Source organism: Haematobia irritans, chromosome 4 (assembly GCF_050003625.1).
Source record: "Haematobia irritans isolate KBUSLIRL chromosome 4, ASM5000362v1, whole genome shotgun sequence".
Classification (NCBI taxonomy): domain Eukaryota; kingdom Metazoa; phylum Arthropoda; class Insecta; order Diptera; family Muscidae; genus Haematobia; species Haematobia irritans.
This window is the reverse complement of record NC_134400.1, coordinates 32651216-32668398: the sequence shown is the minus strand read 5'-3', so window position 1 is coordinate 32668398 and position 17183 is coordinate 32651216. Positions and strand designations below refer to the sequence as shown.

The following is a 17183-nucleotide window of genomic DNA, read 5'->3' as shown; positions in this document are numbered from 1 at the left end:
TTGTCAAAATTTTATTTCTCTAGAAAATTTTATCAAAATTTTATTTCTATAGATAATTTTGTAAGAATTTTATTTCTATACAAAATTTTGTCAAATGTTTATTTCTTTAGAAAATTTGTCAAATTTTTTTTTTCCGTACAAAATTTTGTCAAAAGTTTATTTCTTTAGAAAATTTGTCAAATTTTTTTCCGTACAAAATTTTGTCAAAATTTTATTTCTTTATAAGATTTTTTGCTATAGAAATTTTATTGCTATAGAAAATATTGTAAACATTATAACTTTTTTTTTGTTTGCAAAATTTCATTTCTATAGAAAATGTTGTCAAAATTTCATTTCTATAGAAAATTTTGTCAAAATTTTTATTTCTATAGAAAATTTTGTCAAAAGTTTTATTTCTATAGAAAATGTTGCCAAAAACTTATTCCTATAGAAAACTTTTTCAAAATTTTATTTCTATAGAAAACATTTTCAAAATTTTATTTCTATAGAAAATATTGTCAAAATTTTATTTCTATAGAAAATATTGTCAAAATTTTATTTCTATAGAAAAATTTGCCAAAATCTTCATTCTGTATAAAATTTGTGAAGTACCTCTTTATTAAAGAGGAATATTTTGGACCTGAAATACTTCCAGATTTCCAATTTCAGGCAAATCCGAAAAAATAAATGAGGGCTATACCAAAAACTTGGCCGAAACGCATCAATTTCGACACATATATTAGTGGTCTTAAAATACTACAAGATTTCCAATTTCAGGCAAATAGGATACAAATTGCGGTTCCAGAAGCCCAAGAACTCAAATCAGGGTATCGGTCTATATGGGGTCTATACCAATAAATGGACCAATACGTACCATATACGAAGCGCAAGAAGTCATATTGGGATATGGGGCCTATACCTATTTTTGGATCTAAAATATTTAGATTTCCAATGAGATAAAAAGTACGTCTTCTATAAACCCATATATAGCCCACCTTCGAACTTGATTTGCCTGCAGACAAAAAAAAACAAATATTTGCCAAATTCCATTAGTGAAGGCTCTAGCGTGATTACAACAGACAGACAGATGGACATCGTTCCATCGTCATAGAATTTTTCCCTGATGAAACAAAAAAAAAAAAAAAAATAATATATATATATATATATATATATATATATATATATATATATATATATATATATATATATATATATATTATATATATATATATATATATATATATATATATATATATATATATATATATATATATATATATATATATATATATATATATATATATATATATATATATATATATATATATATATATATATATATATATATATATATATATATATATAATATATATATATATATATATATATATATATATATATATATATATATATATATATATATATATATATATATATATATATATATATATATATATATATATATATATATATATATATATATATATATATATATATATATATATATATATATACAAATTGTTATTCGCTAGACTCTGAAGCAGAAAACATACACATCATCAGCTTCTTCAGCAGAATGTTTTCTATGTATGAAGTGAAATTCTAGGAAGTAAAAATTTAATTTCGTTTTTACTGCAGCAAATAAATAAAAAAGTCTAAAGTGCCTGGGGTTGCCGATATTACCACAGTTTCTACCAAAAATGGTAGATTTTTTACTGTTTGTTAGATCGGTGGAATTCTTGATGTTTTGGTAGATTTTGCAAAACATCAACCAAGAGGTACTTCGATAATACATATAAAATTGTGGAAAAAATTCCATTGATATAAAATTTTGGAAAAATTTTCTATAGAAATAAAATTTTGACAAAGTTTTCTATAGAAATAAAATTTTTGACAAAATGTTCTACAGAAATAAAATTTTTACAAAATTTTCTATAGAAATAAAATTTTGACAAAATTTTCTATAGAAATAAAATTTTTGACAAAATGTTCTACAGAAATAAAATTTTAACAAAATTTTCTATAGAAATAAAACTTTGCAAAATTTTCTATAGAAATAAAATTTTTGATAAAATGTTCTACAGAAATACAATTTTTACAAAATTTTCTATGGAAATAAAAGTGTGACACAATCTTCTATGGAAATAAAATTTTGAAAATTTTTTATGGAAATAAAATTTTGAAAATTTTCTATGGAAAAAATTTTGAACATTTTCAATGAAAAAAATTGTGACAAAATGTTCTATAGAAATAAAATTTTGACAAAATTTTCTATAGAAATATTTTTTTTTGTTAATTTTCTTCGAAGTTTGGAAGATTATTTTTGGCACGAGTGGCTAGATCAACATCTACGTGATACATGTATTCTACATTGTTCAAATTTGTTGAATGTGACATTAAATTTCCCTTTTCTCCACTCCATATATATATTATGTGAACCAAGTCATTCAGTCAGTGGAAATATAAATGTTCCTCTACTTTCTATAATTATTATTTTTCGATAAATAATGACATGATTATATTATTAATGTTTTCCTAATCATTTTCCAAAAAAAAATGTTCACAATTTCTTGTCATTGTATTTTTAGTGCGGCAGTGGCTCGGACGTTTACCAATTGGAACGGAAATACAAGACGTGGTCGTCAAAGCAAGCTGCCATCAACATTAGATCCCGCCATTACCACGAGCGCTTTATTGAGGGCCTACAATGAAGTTAATAATGAAGACTTTGATGGTCATCGCTATGGTAAGTGTCCAATCGATAACGTGTACGTATGCACACCATCAGCAATAATCAATGATTATGTTGTTCGATATTAATGGGTTATGGCAAAAGAGATATATGGTTTATTATTAACCTGCACATATCTGCATTACACAGAAAAAAGCACATACTTTTATACCCTCCAACATATGATGGGGTGAATACTATGGACTTTAAACTTGGCACAAGTGGCTATCATTGAGGTAGATTGGATGGCATGCCATATGGGTCATATCTGGCAAGTTTTAGGTATAAACCCCCAAATTTGACTTTCTGAGCCTCAAGGAAGACCAAAATTCAAATAGTCAGTTTTTTTCGGATAACATCATAACAAGATTTAATAATTAGTAATGTCACGTCAAAGAGAAGACTGATAGGCTTGCAGATGTTGAACATAATGCAGCAGAACGGTAGTTACACAATGGAATGGATCAATACTAACATATGAGTTGTTACTTCAATTTTCTACATATAGAAATAAGATTTTGACAAAATTTTCTATCGAAATAATTTTTGACACAATGTTCTGTAAAAATAAAATTTGGACAAAATTTTCTAAAGAAATAAACTTTTAAAAAAAAAATTCTGTAGAAGTAAAGTTTTGACAAATATTTTTATAGAAATTACTTTCTAACAATAAATTTTTGAAAAAATTTTCTACAGAAATAAAATTTTGACAAAATGTTCTATAGAAGTAAAATTTGACCAAATTTTCTATAGAAATAAAATTTTGACAAAATTGTCTATAGAAATAAAATTTCTAAAACTTTGACAAAATGTTCTATAGAAGTAAAATTTGACCAAATTTTCTATAGAAATAAAATTTTGACAAAATTGTCTATAGAAATAAAATTTCTACAAAATTTTCTATAGAAATAATATTTTGAAAAAATTTTCTATAGATCACATTTATTTTGCAACAACATCACTCTTATTTGTATCACTACCGTTAGGCTAAGCTAAACTCTTTTAAATAAGAAAACATTTGAGAAATGTTGTCATTCTGTTCTTGGCGTTTGGACAATAAACATCATTTAAGAAAAACCCTTCCGTGTCATCACTGGGGAATGCCGGCGGGGTTACGTTAATTTATCAAATATAAACATATAAATTATTATTACTCGGAAAGTAGAGCAGATTGGACGAATACGCCTGTCTTGCCCTCTTTCCCGATAACATTTTCTCATTGGCGAATTTGACGTTAACGTCTGTTTTGCTGGGGCTATAAAAGTTAAAATTACAACATTACAACAACAAGAGCTGAACAAGAATCTCATGCAATTCATCTTCATAAAGAAATAAAATTTTGACAAAATATTTTATAGAAATAAAATTTTGACAAAATATTTTATAGAAATAAAATTTTGAGAAAATTTTATATAGAAGTAAAATTTGACCAAATTTTCTATAGAAATAAAATGTTGTCAAAATTTTCTGTAGAAATAAAATATTGGCAAAATTTTTTATAGAAATAAAATTTTTGGCAAAATTTTCTATAGAAATAAAATTTTGTATTGAAATAAAATGTTGACAACATTTTCTAGATAAATAAAACTTTGACAAAATTTTCTAGAGAACTAAAATTTTGACAAAATTTTCTATAAGAATAAAATTTCAAACAAAAAATTGCTATTGGAATAAAAAATTGACAAAATTTTCTATAAAAATAAAATGTTGTTGTTTGATAGTTGACCTTTCAACAAATATATAAAAATAAAATTTTAACAAAATTTTCTATACAATAATATTTTTACAAAATTTTCTATAGAAATAAAAAAAAAATTAACAAAATTTTCTAAAGAAAAAAATTTTGACAAAATTTTCTAAAGAAATAAAATTTTGAAAAAAAAAATCTAAAGAAATAAAATTTTGACAAAATTTTCTAATGAAATAAAGTTTTGACAAAATTTTCTATAGAAATAAAATTTTGACAAAATTGCATATAGAAATAAAATTTTGACAAACTTTTCTATAGAAATAAAATTTTTGGCACAATTTTCTATAAATATAGAAACAAATAAAATTTTGTATTGAAATAAAATTTTGATAAAATTTTCTAGAGAACTAAAATTTTGACAAAATTTTCTATAAGAATAAAATTTCAAACAAAAAGTTGCTATTGGAATAAAAATTTGACAAAATTTTCTGTAGAAATAAAATTTTGACAAAATTGTCTATAGAAATAAAATTTTGACAAAATTTTCTATAGAAATAAAATTTTGACAAAATTGTCTATAGAAATAAAATTTTGACAAAATTTTCTATAGAATTAAAGTTTTGACAAACTTTTCTATAGAAATAAAATTTTTGGCACAATTTTCTATAGAAATAAAATTTTGTATTGAAATAAAATTTTGATAAAATTTTCTAGAGAACTAAAATTTTGACAAAATTTTCTATAAGAATAAAATTTCAAACAAAAAGTTGCTATTGGAATAAAAATTTGACAAAATTTTCTGTAGAAATAAAATTTTGACAAAATTGTCTATAGAAATAAAATTTTGACAAAATTTTCTATAGAAATAAAATTTTGACAAAATTGTCTATAGAAATAAAATTTTGACAAACTTTTCTATAGAAATAAAATTTTTGACACAATTTTCTATAGAAATAAAATTTTTGACACAATTTTCTATAGAAATAAAATTTTGTATTGAAATAAAATTTTGATAAATTTTTCTAGAGAACTAAAATTTTGACAAAATTTTCTATAAGAATAAAATTTCAAACAAAAAATTGCTATTGGAATAAAAATTTGACAAAATTTTCCGTAGAAATAAAATTTTGACAAAAGTGTCTATAGAAATAAAATTTTGACAAAATTTTCTAAAGAAATAAAATTTTGAAAAAAATTTCTAAAGAAATAAAATTTTGACAAAATTTTCTAATGAAATAAAGTTTTGACAAAATTTTCTATAGAAATAAAATTTTGACAAAATTGTATATAGAAATAAAATTTTGACAAACTTTTCTATAGAAATAAAATTTTTGGCAAAATTTTCTATAGAAATAAAATTTTGTATTGAAATAAAATGTTGACAACATTTTCTAGATAAATAAAACTTTGACAAAATTTTCTAGAGAACTAAAATTTTGACAAAATTTTCTATAAGAATAAAATTTCAAACAAAAAATTGCTATTGGAATAAAAAATTGACAAAATTTTCTATAAAAATAAAATGTTGTTGTTTGATAGTTGACCTTTCAACAAATATATAAAAATAAAATTTTAACAAAATTTTCTATACAATAATATTTTTACAAAATTTTCTATAGAAATAAAAAAAAAATTAACAAAATTTTCTAAAGAAAAAAATTTTGACAAAATTTTCTAAAGAAATAAAATTTTGAAAAAAAAAATCTAAAGAAATAAAATTTTGACAAAATTTTCTAATGAAATAAAGTTTTGACAAAATTTTCTATAGAAATAAAATTTTGACAAAATTGCATATAGAAATAAAATTTTGACAAACTTTTCTATAGAAATAAAATTTTTGGCACAATTTTCTATAAATATAGAAACAAATAAAATTTTGTATTGAAATAAAATTTTGATAAAATTTTCTAGAGAACTAAAATTTTGACAAAATTTTCTATAAGAATAAAATTTCAAACAAAAAGTTGCTATTGGAATAAAAATTTGACAAAATTTTCTGTAGAAATAAAATTTTGACAAAATTGTCTATAGAAATAAAATTTTGACAAAATTTTCTATAGAAATAAAATTTTGACAAAATTGTCTATAGAAATAAAATTTTGACAAAATTTTCTATAGAATTAAAGTTTTGACAAACTTTTCTATAGAAATAAAATTTTTGGCACAATTTTCTATAGAAATAAAATTTTGTATTGAAATAAAATTTTGATAAAATTTTCTAGAGAACTAAAATTTTGACAAAATTTTCTATAAGAATAAAATTTCAAACAAAAAGTTTCTATTGGAATAAAAATTTGACAAAATTTTCTGTAGAAATAAAATTTTGACAAAATTGTCTATAGAAATAAAATTTTGACAAAATTTTCTATAGAAATAAAATTTTGACAAAATTGTCTATAGAAATAAAATTTTGACAAACTTTTCTATAGAAATAAAATTTTTGACACAATTTTCTATAGAAATAAAATTTTTGACACAATTTTCTATAGAAATAAAATTTTGTATTGAAATAAAATTTTGATAAATTTTTCTAGAGAACTAAAATTTTGACAAAATTTTCTATAAGAATAAAATTTCAAACAAAAAATTGCTATTGGAATAAAAATTTGACAAAATTTTCCGTAGAAATAAAATTTTGACAAAAGTGTCTATAGAAATAAAATTTTGACAAAATTTTCTAAAGAAATAAAATTTTGAAAAAAATTTCTAAAGAAATAAAATTTTGACAAAATTTTCTAATGAAATAAAGTTTTGACAAAATTTTCTATAGAAATAAAATTTTGACAAAATTGTATATAGAAATAAAATTTTGACAAACTTTTCTATAGAAATAAAATTTTTGGCACAATTTTCAATAGAAATAAAATTTTGTATTGAAATAAAATTTTGATAAAATTTTCTAGAGAACTAAAATTTTGACAAAATTTTCTATAAGAATAAATTTTCAAACAAAAAGTTGCTATTGGAATAAAAATTTGACAAAATTTTCTGTAGAAATAAAATTTTGATAAAATTTTCTAGAGAAATAAAAATTTGACAAAATTTTCTATAAAAATAAAATGTTGTTGTTTGATAGTTGACCTTTCAACAAATATATAAAAATAAAATTTTAACAAAATTTTCTATAAAATAATACTTTTACAAAAATTTCTATAGAAATAAAAAAAAATTAACAAAAGTTTCTAAAGAAAAAAAATTTTGACAAAATTTTCTAAAGAAATAAAATTTTGAAAAAATTTTCTAAAGAAATAAAATTTTGACAAAATTTTCTAATGAAATAAAGTTTTGACAGAATTTTCTATAGAAATAAAATTTTGACAAAATTGTATATAGAAATAAAATTTTGACAAAACTTTTCTATAGAAATAAAATTTTTGGCACAATTTTGTATAGAAATAAAATTTTGTATTGAAATAAAATTTTGATAAAATTTTCTAGAGAACTAAAATTTCGACAAAATTTTCTATAAGAATAAAATTTCAAACAAAAAGTTTCTATTGGAATAAAAATTTGACAAAATTTTGACAAAATTTTCTATAGAAATAAAATTTTGACAAATTTTCTATAGAAATAAAATTTTGACAAAATTGTATATAGAAATAAAATTTTGACAAAATTTTCTATAGAAATAAAATTGTTGGCACAATTTTCTATAGAAATAAAATTTTGTATTGAAATAAAATTTTCTAGAGAACTAAAATTTTGACAAAATTTTCTAAAGAATAAAATTTCAAACAAAAAATTGCTATTGGAATAAAATTTTGACAAAATTTTCTATAGAAATAAAATTTCATTCGTTTGGTTTGTTATTGTTGGTTTCTCTTCAATCCAATACAATAATGATTGAAGAGAAACCAGCAATAACAAACAAAACGAATGAAGATAGTGGAAGCACGCTCAAAAACAAACCCAGCCAATTATATTCAAATCGATGATTTGACTTTGGCAAAGGAAAAGAGATATGCTTGCAAATTTGTTTAGGCAGTAGCCGACCATCAAACCTTTTTTCGGAAGGTTCAAGTGTAGTTCACTTTGGGTTGAGTGAATTACCCGAATTTATTCTGAAACAGCTGTACATCCAACCATCTTGCAGTCTATAGGACTTTGTCCAAATTAATTTGACAATCATACTTTTCCTCTGTTGTTTAAGCTACACTTGTAGTTTAGTCAATACAATTTTGACAAAATTTTCTATAAAAGTAAAATTTGACCAAATTTTCTCTGGAAATAAAATGTTGGCAAAATTGTCTGTAGAAAAAAAAAATTTCTATAGAAATAAAATTTTGACAATCTGTCTATAGAAATAATATTTTGACAAAATTGTCTATAGAAATAAAATTTTGACAAAATTTTCTATAGAAATATTTTTTTTTATTATACCCACCACCATAGAATGGTGACGGGGGTATAATAAGTTTGTCATTCCGTTTGTAACACATCGAAATATCGATTTCCGACTATATAAAGTATATATATTCTTGATCAGGGAGAAATTCTAAGACGATATAAGCATGTCTGTCTGGCCGTCTGTCTGTCCGTTGTAATCACGCTACAGCCTTCAATAATGTCGCTATCATCCTGAAATTTGGCACAGATTCGTCTTTTGTTGCCAGGCAGGTCAAGTTCGAAGGTGGGCTATATCGGTCCAAGTTTTGATATAGTCCCCATATAAGCCGACCTCCCGATTTGGGGCCTTGGGCTTATAAAAACTGTAGTTTTATCCTGAAATTGTAAATCTAGAGGTATTTTAGGACCATCAAAAAGTATACCGAAAATGGTGTCTATCGGCCCATGTTTTGGTATAGCCCCCATATGAACCGATTTGCCGATTTTGCTTCTTGGGCGTCTAGAAAGTGTATTTTCTATCCGATTTGCCTGAAATTGAAAATCTAGAGGTATTCTAGGACCATAAAAAGGTGTGCCGAAAATGGGGTGCATCGGTCCATGTTTTGATATAGCCCCCATATAGACCGATCTCCCGATTTTAGTTCTTGGGCTTCTAGAATCCGTAGTTTTTATACAATTTGGCTGAAATTTTAAATCTAGAGGTATTCCAGGACCATAAAAATGTGTGTCGAAAATGGTGAGTACCGGTCCATGTTTTGATATAGACCGATCTCCCGATTTTACTTCTTGGTCTTCTAGACTTGGTCTTCTTCTAATTAGTACCCAAATTGCCTCAAATGGGAAATCTAGAGGTATTCTAGGACCTTAAAGGGGTGTGCCGAAAATGGTGAGTATCGGTCCATGTTTCGATATAGCCCCCATATAGACCGATCTCCAGATTTACTTCTCGGGCTTCTAGAATCCGTAGTTTTTATCCAATTTGCCTAGAGGTATTCTAGGACCATAAAGAGGTGTGCCGAATATATTGAATATCGGTACAGTTTTTGATATAGCCCCCTTATAAACCGGCCCTCCGATTTGGGGTCTAGATTCTATAACTACAAATTAATGTGCTGAATACTGTGTATATTCTTCCATGTTTTGGTATAGCCCCGTTACACCGAACTCCCGATGTTACTTCTTAGGCTTCTAGAATCCGTAGTTTTTATCCGATTTGCCACAAATTGAAAATATACTGGCATTTTAGACCCATAACAAAGTGTATATGATTTAGTTTTATCGGTCCATTTGGTAAGGACTCCATATAGACCGATTTCACTTATTGAGGGTATAGAAGGCGCACTGATTATGAAAATTGCTTGAAACTGAATACAAAATTTCCAGATTTTACTTCTCGTAATCATTTAAATAATTAGGATGAAAATTCACAGATTTTAGATTTCAAATCAAGTCGTTATTTCATCATTTTCTTGCACACTTACAAGAGATGTTTACGATTCCTCTAAAACTCAAACAAAAAATGGTTCTTTTAAATTCAGAATCTGATCTAGTCTTCATAGGTAAAATCTTTACATTTATCTGTGGGAAGCGTACTGGTTGAACTGATCTGCTTGAGAAAATATCTGTCATCAAATCCCCCTGAAATTTTCAAAGGAAACTATTATATTTGATTCATGGTGGTGGGTATTTAAGATTCGGCCCGGCCGAACTTACTACGTGTATACTTGTTTTTTTATTATGATTAAAAACTTAATTGTATCAATTATTTTTTAATTGATTATGTTTTCAATTTCAATCGAAATATTTTGGTGATTTTTATTTCTGTGTAGAATAAAAAAGGGTAAGATGAAAAGGACATGAGACAGGGCATTACAAATGTGGGTATTAAAGAAATATAATCACTGTATTAATAACAATTTTAAAGAAATTTAATAATATTGTTTATGTACGAGTATCACTTTTAAAGTTTTTCTATTCGTATATGCTAAAAAATTTTTTTTCTCTCTATTACCTTTTCAGGACGTTCATTGAAACAAGCGCCCCAAGCTGATCTTTGCAGAAGTACACCAGCCCGTTTATGCAAGACACGATATAACACTACAGCTCCAATGTATGGTGTCAGTTTGACATCAGGTCAACCCGTCACAATCGTACAAAAATTCCCCGATCTCTTGCAGCAGGTTGTCTTTGAAGTTTGCGAGTAAGTAGATCACTTATGTATCTCGTAGCTGACAGGTCAAAATTTTATTTCTATAGAAAATATTGTCAAAATTTTATCTCTATAGAAAATGTGGACCATGGATAACAAAGTTTTATTTCTATAGAAAATTTTGTGAAAAATGTTATTGCTACACGCAAAAAAATAATTATTTCCTCCCAAACGAAATGTTAGACAACCAAAGTCCGTTTCTCATTTGCTTTTCGCTGTAAGGAAGTGTATTCGGAAGAAAAGTATATACTTTTTTTTAGTTCTTAACACCTTTTCCTGTAATACCAACAATGTAGAAGAAATTATACGATTTTATAAATTTTTAAAATTTTTTTACCTTTCGCCTGGACGGAGAATCGAACCGCAGACCATGCGCTTTGTAAGCCAACACACTAACCACTGAGCTATGTACCTGTTATGGTCATCATTAGATAAATATCCATATAAGTTATATTTATATAGCATAGCTTGCGGCGCCCACGAACCGGATCAACAAAGTTTATTTAACAGAAACAAACATTTAGTTTGGCACCGTGGAGCAGTGGTTGCTACGTCCGACTTGCATGCTAAGGGTCGTGGGTTCGATCCCTGCTTCGACTAAAGTTTTTTTTTACATATATTCCAGATATGTTCGGAAGATTCCGAAAAAATTTTCAACATTACATTGTAGTATATTAAATTTTGAACTGTAAAATGTGTCTTATTAAAGACCTAAAATCAGAAAAGAACAGTGTTTGATATAAACGAAATGGACTGTGTTGTTGTTTCAAAACTAACTTTTGTTATTGAAAAAATAAAAATTTTGTAACAAACGAATTTTTTTGGTAATAAAAGGTTAAAATTTTCGAAGCAATTCAAAATACTCTAACAAAAGAAAAACGTTTTCGGTACACGTTTTCCGTGTTTTTCTTTGCGTGTATAGAATTTTTTTATATCCTCAACCATAGGATGGGGGTATATTAACTTTGTCATTCCGTTTGTAACACATCGAAATATTGCTCTAAGACCCCATAAAGTATATATATATTCTGGGTCGTGGTGAAATTCTGAGTCGATCTAAGCATGTCCGTCCGTCCGTCCGTCTGTTGAAATCACGCTAACTTCCGAACGAAACAAGCTATCGACTTGAAACTTGGCACAAGTAGTTGTTATTGATGTAGGTCGGATGGTATTGCAAATGGGCCATATCGGTCCACTTTTACGTATAGCCCCCATATAAACGGACCCCCAAATTTGGCTTTCGGGGCCTCTAAGAGAAGCAAATTTCATCCGATCCGGCTGAAATTTGGTACATGGTGTTAGTATATGGTCTCTAACAACCATGCAAAAATTGGTCCATATCGGTCCATAATTATATATAGCCCCCATGTAAACCGATCACCAGATTTGACCTCCGGAGCCTCTTGGAAGACCAAAATTCATCTGATTCAGTTGAAATTTGGTACGTGATGTTAATATATGGGCTCAAACACCCATGCAAAGATTGGTCGATATCGGTCCATAATTATATATAGGCCCCATATAAACCGATCCCCAGATTTGACCTCCGGAGCACCTTGGAAGAGCAAAATTCTTCCCATTCGGTTGAAATTTGGTACGTGATGTTAGTATAGGGTATCCAACAACCATGCAGGAATTGGTTCCTATCAGTCCATAATAATATATAGCTCCCATATAAACCGATCCCCAGATTTGACCTCCGGTGCCTTTTGGAGAAGCAAAATTCATCCGATCTTGTTGGAATTTGGTACGTGGTGGTAGTATATGATATTTAACAACCATGTGAGTTGAAATTTGTGGATGACAGTCTTACGTAGAAGTTTCTACGCAATCCATGGTGGAGGGTACATAAGATTCGGCCTGGCCGAACTTACGGCCGTATATACTTGTTTCTAAAATTTATTTCTTTAGAAAATTTTTTCAAAATTTTATTTCTTTAGAAAATTTTGTCAACATTTTTTTTTCTTTAGAAACTTTTGTTAAAATTTTTTTTTGTTCATAAAATTTTTTCAAAATTTCTTTTCTATAGAAAATTTTTTCAAAATTTCATTTCGATGGTGGCACAGGAAAAGAGATATGGTGGCACAGGAAAAGAGATTTATTTCGGCATAAGCCGGCATGTAAAACCTATTTTCGGAAGGTTCAAGTGTGGTTCACTTTTGGGTTTAGGGAACTGCCTGAATTTATTCTGATAATTCGTTGATAGTTTTGCTGCAAGTAGAGAATGCTGATGAGGAATGTGGTAATTCCGAAACGTGCGTCCATCCAACCATCTTGCAGTCTATAGGGCTAACATTCTTTTCCTACACCCTCAAAAAAAATTGCTTCTTTAACATATGTTCCAAACATATTTTGCAGGAAGCACATATATTATTGCATACTGCCGAAACATTAATATGTTTGTTTTATGTGAACATATTATATGTTTGGAAGCATTTTGAGCCAAAAATATTATATGCTTGGAAGAATTTTTCCCAAACACGATTGTGCTCATTCCCTAACATACTCGTAATTTTCACTTCCACGAAATTTTTTAGTTATTGGCACCTTTCTCTGTAATACAAATAATGTTGAAGAAATTATTCACTTTTATAAATTTTTTAAATTTTACCTTTCGCCTGCACGGAGAATCGAACCGAGGACCATACAGTTTGTAAGCCAACACACTATCCACTGGGCTACGTAGCTGTTATAGTCACCAGTAGATAATTATCGTTTTAAGTTACATTTATATAGCATAGTTTGCAGCGCCCACGAGCCCATGCAAACATAACATTATTTAACAGAAACATACATTTGTTTGCCACGTGGAGCAGTGGTTAGCATGTCTGCCTTGCATGCAAAGGGTCGTGGGTTCAATCCCTGCTCCGACCGAACATTTTTTTTTTTTTGTTTTTTTTTTTTTTAATTTACACATTTATATTTATACTATATTATTTTTTTTAAATGAAACATCGAAATGTGCGTTATTAAAGATTTATAGTCAGTAACAGTGCTTGATATAAACGAAATTGAATGATTTTTGGATAAAATATTATTTTTTATTGCAAAAATAACAATCTTGTAATAAAAAACTGTTTTTGTACAAAACTTTAAAATTTGGAGGGAATTCAAAAACTAACAAAAGAAGAACGTGGAGTCGAGTATAAACATACATACATAATTTTATAATATAAACATAAATTTATTTAGGAGTGAACAGTTTTTTACTAGCATTTAACACCATCGCTCTAAAATTCCTTTTATTTTTCTTTAATAATTCATTTTAAAGAAAATAAACTTTTTAAATTGTTTTAGCTGTAAAAGTCGAACTTAATGCCCGCTTTTATATTTGATAGTGTCCGTCAACTCCTCGTGGACTACTTTTTAATGAAGAGAAACTAAACTTTGTTTTTTTTTACATTTTACTGTGTAATTTTTCACTATTTCCTCCTTATTTCATTTTACCGTCCCAACTCTAAAAAGAGTATAGTGCCCTTTCGTTATTTTTATGAAGACCCCTGATTTCTTTTAACGAACCAAGAAAATTGTGCCCATAATGCCAAAATGATAAACAAAACACATGTCCACACATACATAATATGCTGCTCTCAAGGCGAAAACATAAGCTGTTTGTTTTTCAAATGTCTATTCTCTTGGTTCAGAATTTATATTCTCTTTATTCAAATTAAATAATATTTAGACTTAAACATATCAAATTTTTGGCCTTATCATAAAACAGTTTTCCGAAACAACATACAAGCGGTTTCACAGAAAATGTTCTCTTTTGACTCTTTTGCTGTGGTATATTGATATCTTTCGTCAACTCTCCCGGTTTCCATCTCTATTTCTCTCTATACTCTCTCTGTCGCTTTGAATAATATATCACAATATATGTATGTTTAGTTGAAATTTGTAAATTTATATATGTTTGTATTCACACATATGATTTTTATGAAACATTCATGCCCCAAACATAATATATTCTAACATATTAACATAGATGTCCCAAACATTTAGTGTTAGTTTAGGAAAATTACATGTTCGCACTTAAATATATTGTGGTTTAAAATCGTGCCCGAAACACATTTTGTTTATATCGGAACATATGAAAAACATATTTTTCTAACAGTGTACACTTGTAGTTTAGTCAATGCATGGTTTTAAGCTGAAATCAAAAAAACAACAACAATATAATAAATTTTGTCAAAATTTTATTTCTATAGAAATGTTTGTCAACATTTTTTTTTCTCTAGAAAATGTTGTCAAAATTTTATTTCTACAGAAAATTTTGTCAAAATTTTATTTCTTTAGAAAATTTTGTCAAAATTTTATTTCTTTAGAAAAGTTTGTCAAAAATTTATTTCTTTAGAACATTTTTTTGCTATAGAAACTTTTGTTAAAATTTTATTTGTTTACAAAATTTTTTCAAAATTTAATTTCTATAGAAAATTTTGTCAAAATTTAATTTCTATAGAAAATTTCGTCAAAATTTTATTTCTACAGAAAATTTTGTCAATATTTTATTTCTATAGAAAATTTTGTCAAAATTTTATTTCTATAGAAAATTTGGTCAAAATTTTATTTCTATAGAAAATGTTGTCAAAATTTTATTTCTATAGAAAATTTTGTCAAAATTTCTATTTCTTTAGAACAATAGTCAGTGCAATAGCCAGGAAAAAAAGATCGTCATATCAACACATTTTTATAATTTGAATCAATAAAATATATTTTCAACACAGAAAGGAAAATTAATAAACCAATTAACTAATTAATAAATTTCTCTTACAGGTCTTCGGAATGTGATGTGGTCAGAGGCGAATGTACCCAAACTTATGTGCCTTATTTGTTCTTGGTTATACCCTTGGGACCAGTTACACTAACGGGTCAGGATTATGTACTAGTGGAGAGTGGGTGTGTATGTAAACCCAAATATTCAACGGGAGCTGCCCAGGAACCCAACATGATACCATAGTTCTATTAATTTGATATTTTGTCACATCACAAGCTAAACGTAGAAACATTAAATACGATGGAGCAAAAACTTTACAAGTGGACACTTAAAGCTATTCCATTTGGAGTTGAACTAATTTTGTCTTTCCATTGCAAAAAAACCTAAAGGTGACTCATTCAATTTCGGACTTAAACTAAAAAACATAAAAATGTTTTCATTTTTATATGATAGAAAAATAAAATTCTCTATCGCGTTAAAAGTTTTGTTTTAATTTCGTAGAACTTAAAGGGGAAACCATAACATGTGTATGTGTAAATTAATATCCATTATTAACATAATTGTAATGACAACAAAATTAGTTTTAGATAATTTAATATAACAAAAGCGAACAAACAAATCGGAAACTATATATTTAGGATCCCTTAAGTTTTTTTTTTTGTATTTGAAACTCATACAATTTTCATTAATTCATACATTTGATTTATTTTTAGTTACTTATATTGCAAATTATTTAATTTATTATTCTTTTTAATTTCTACTTTCTTAACTGTAATTTCCATTTACGACATTTTTCAATTTTCCTCCCATTTTCGAGGTTAAGAAAATCCAAGCAGTTGTCTTTTGATTTTCCATCCCCCTCTTTCCTGATATTATTGAATAATGTCGTCTTTGGAATACTTATAACATAAAATATATTTATTTTTTTAATTATAACAAAATAAAATAATTTTATAATATAGCCTTTAATAAAAACATTCGATTTAAGTTATAACACAAAAAAGAAACTTTTACTATTAACAATGAAACAATTATGCATTTACTTTGTAAATTAAAAACAATATGATTTATTAAATAAATGAATAAATTATTTAAATAATTCGATAAAATGTCCTTCGAAATCAATTCATTTAATAATTACATAAAGTTATACGTTAACAAATTTATGTAAGTAGTTGAGGTGCCACAGTTGGCAGAACCCCACCAAATATGGTAGATTTTTTATTGTTTGGTAGATTGCTAGAATTCTTGATGTTTTGGTAGATTTTGCGAAACATTTCTTTCCAACCAAGACGTACTTCAATTCTCTATAGAAATAAAATGTTGACAAAATTCTCTTTAGAAATAAAATTTTGACAAAATTCTCTATAGAAATAAAATTTAGACAAAATTTTCTATAGAAATAAAATTTTCACAAATTTTTCTATAGAAATAAAATTTAGACAAAATTTTCTATAGAAATAAAATTTGGACAAATTTTTTTTATAGAAATAAAATTTTGACAAATTTTTTTTAT

General features: G+C 26.2%; 1 protein-coding gene across 1 annotated transcript in view; it reads left to right on the top strand.

The window, feature by feature from the left end:
- The window catches only part of LOC142233773 (uncharacterized), a 74686-nt gene extending 57969 nt beyond the window's left edge, over positions 1-16717 (top strand). Inside the window, exons 3-5 of the mRNA XM_075304803.1 lie at positions 2568-2725; positions 10767-10947; positions 15727-16717. Coding sequence (XP_075160918.1) covers positions 2568-2725; positions 10767-10947; positions 15727-15910 — 523 coding nt within the window. The 3' untranslated portion in view covers positions 15911-16717. The remainder of the gene's footprint in view (positions 1-2567; positions 2726-10766; positions 10948-15726) is intronic.
- Positions 16718-17183: the final 466 nt, after the last annotated feature.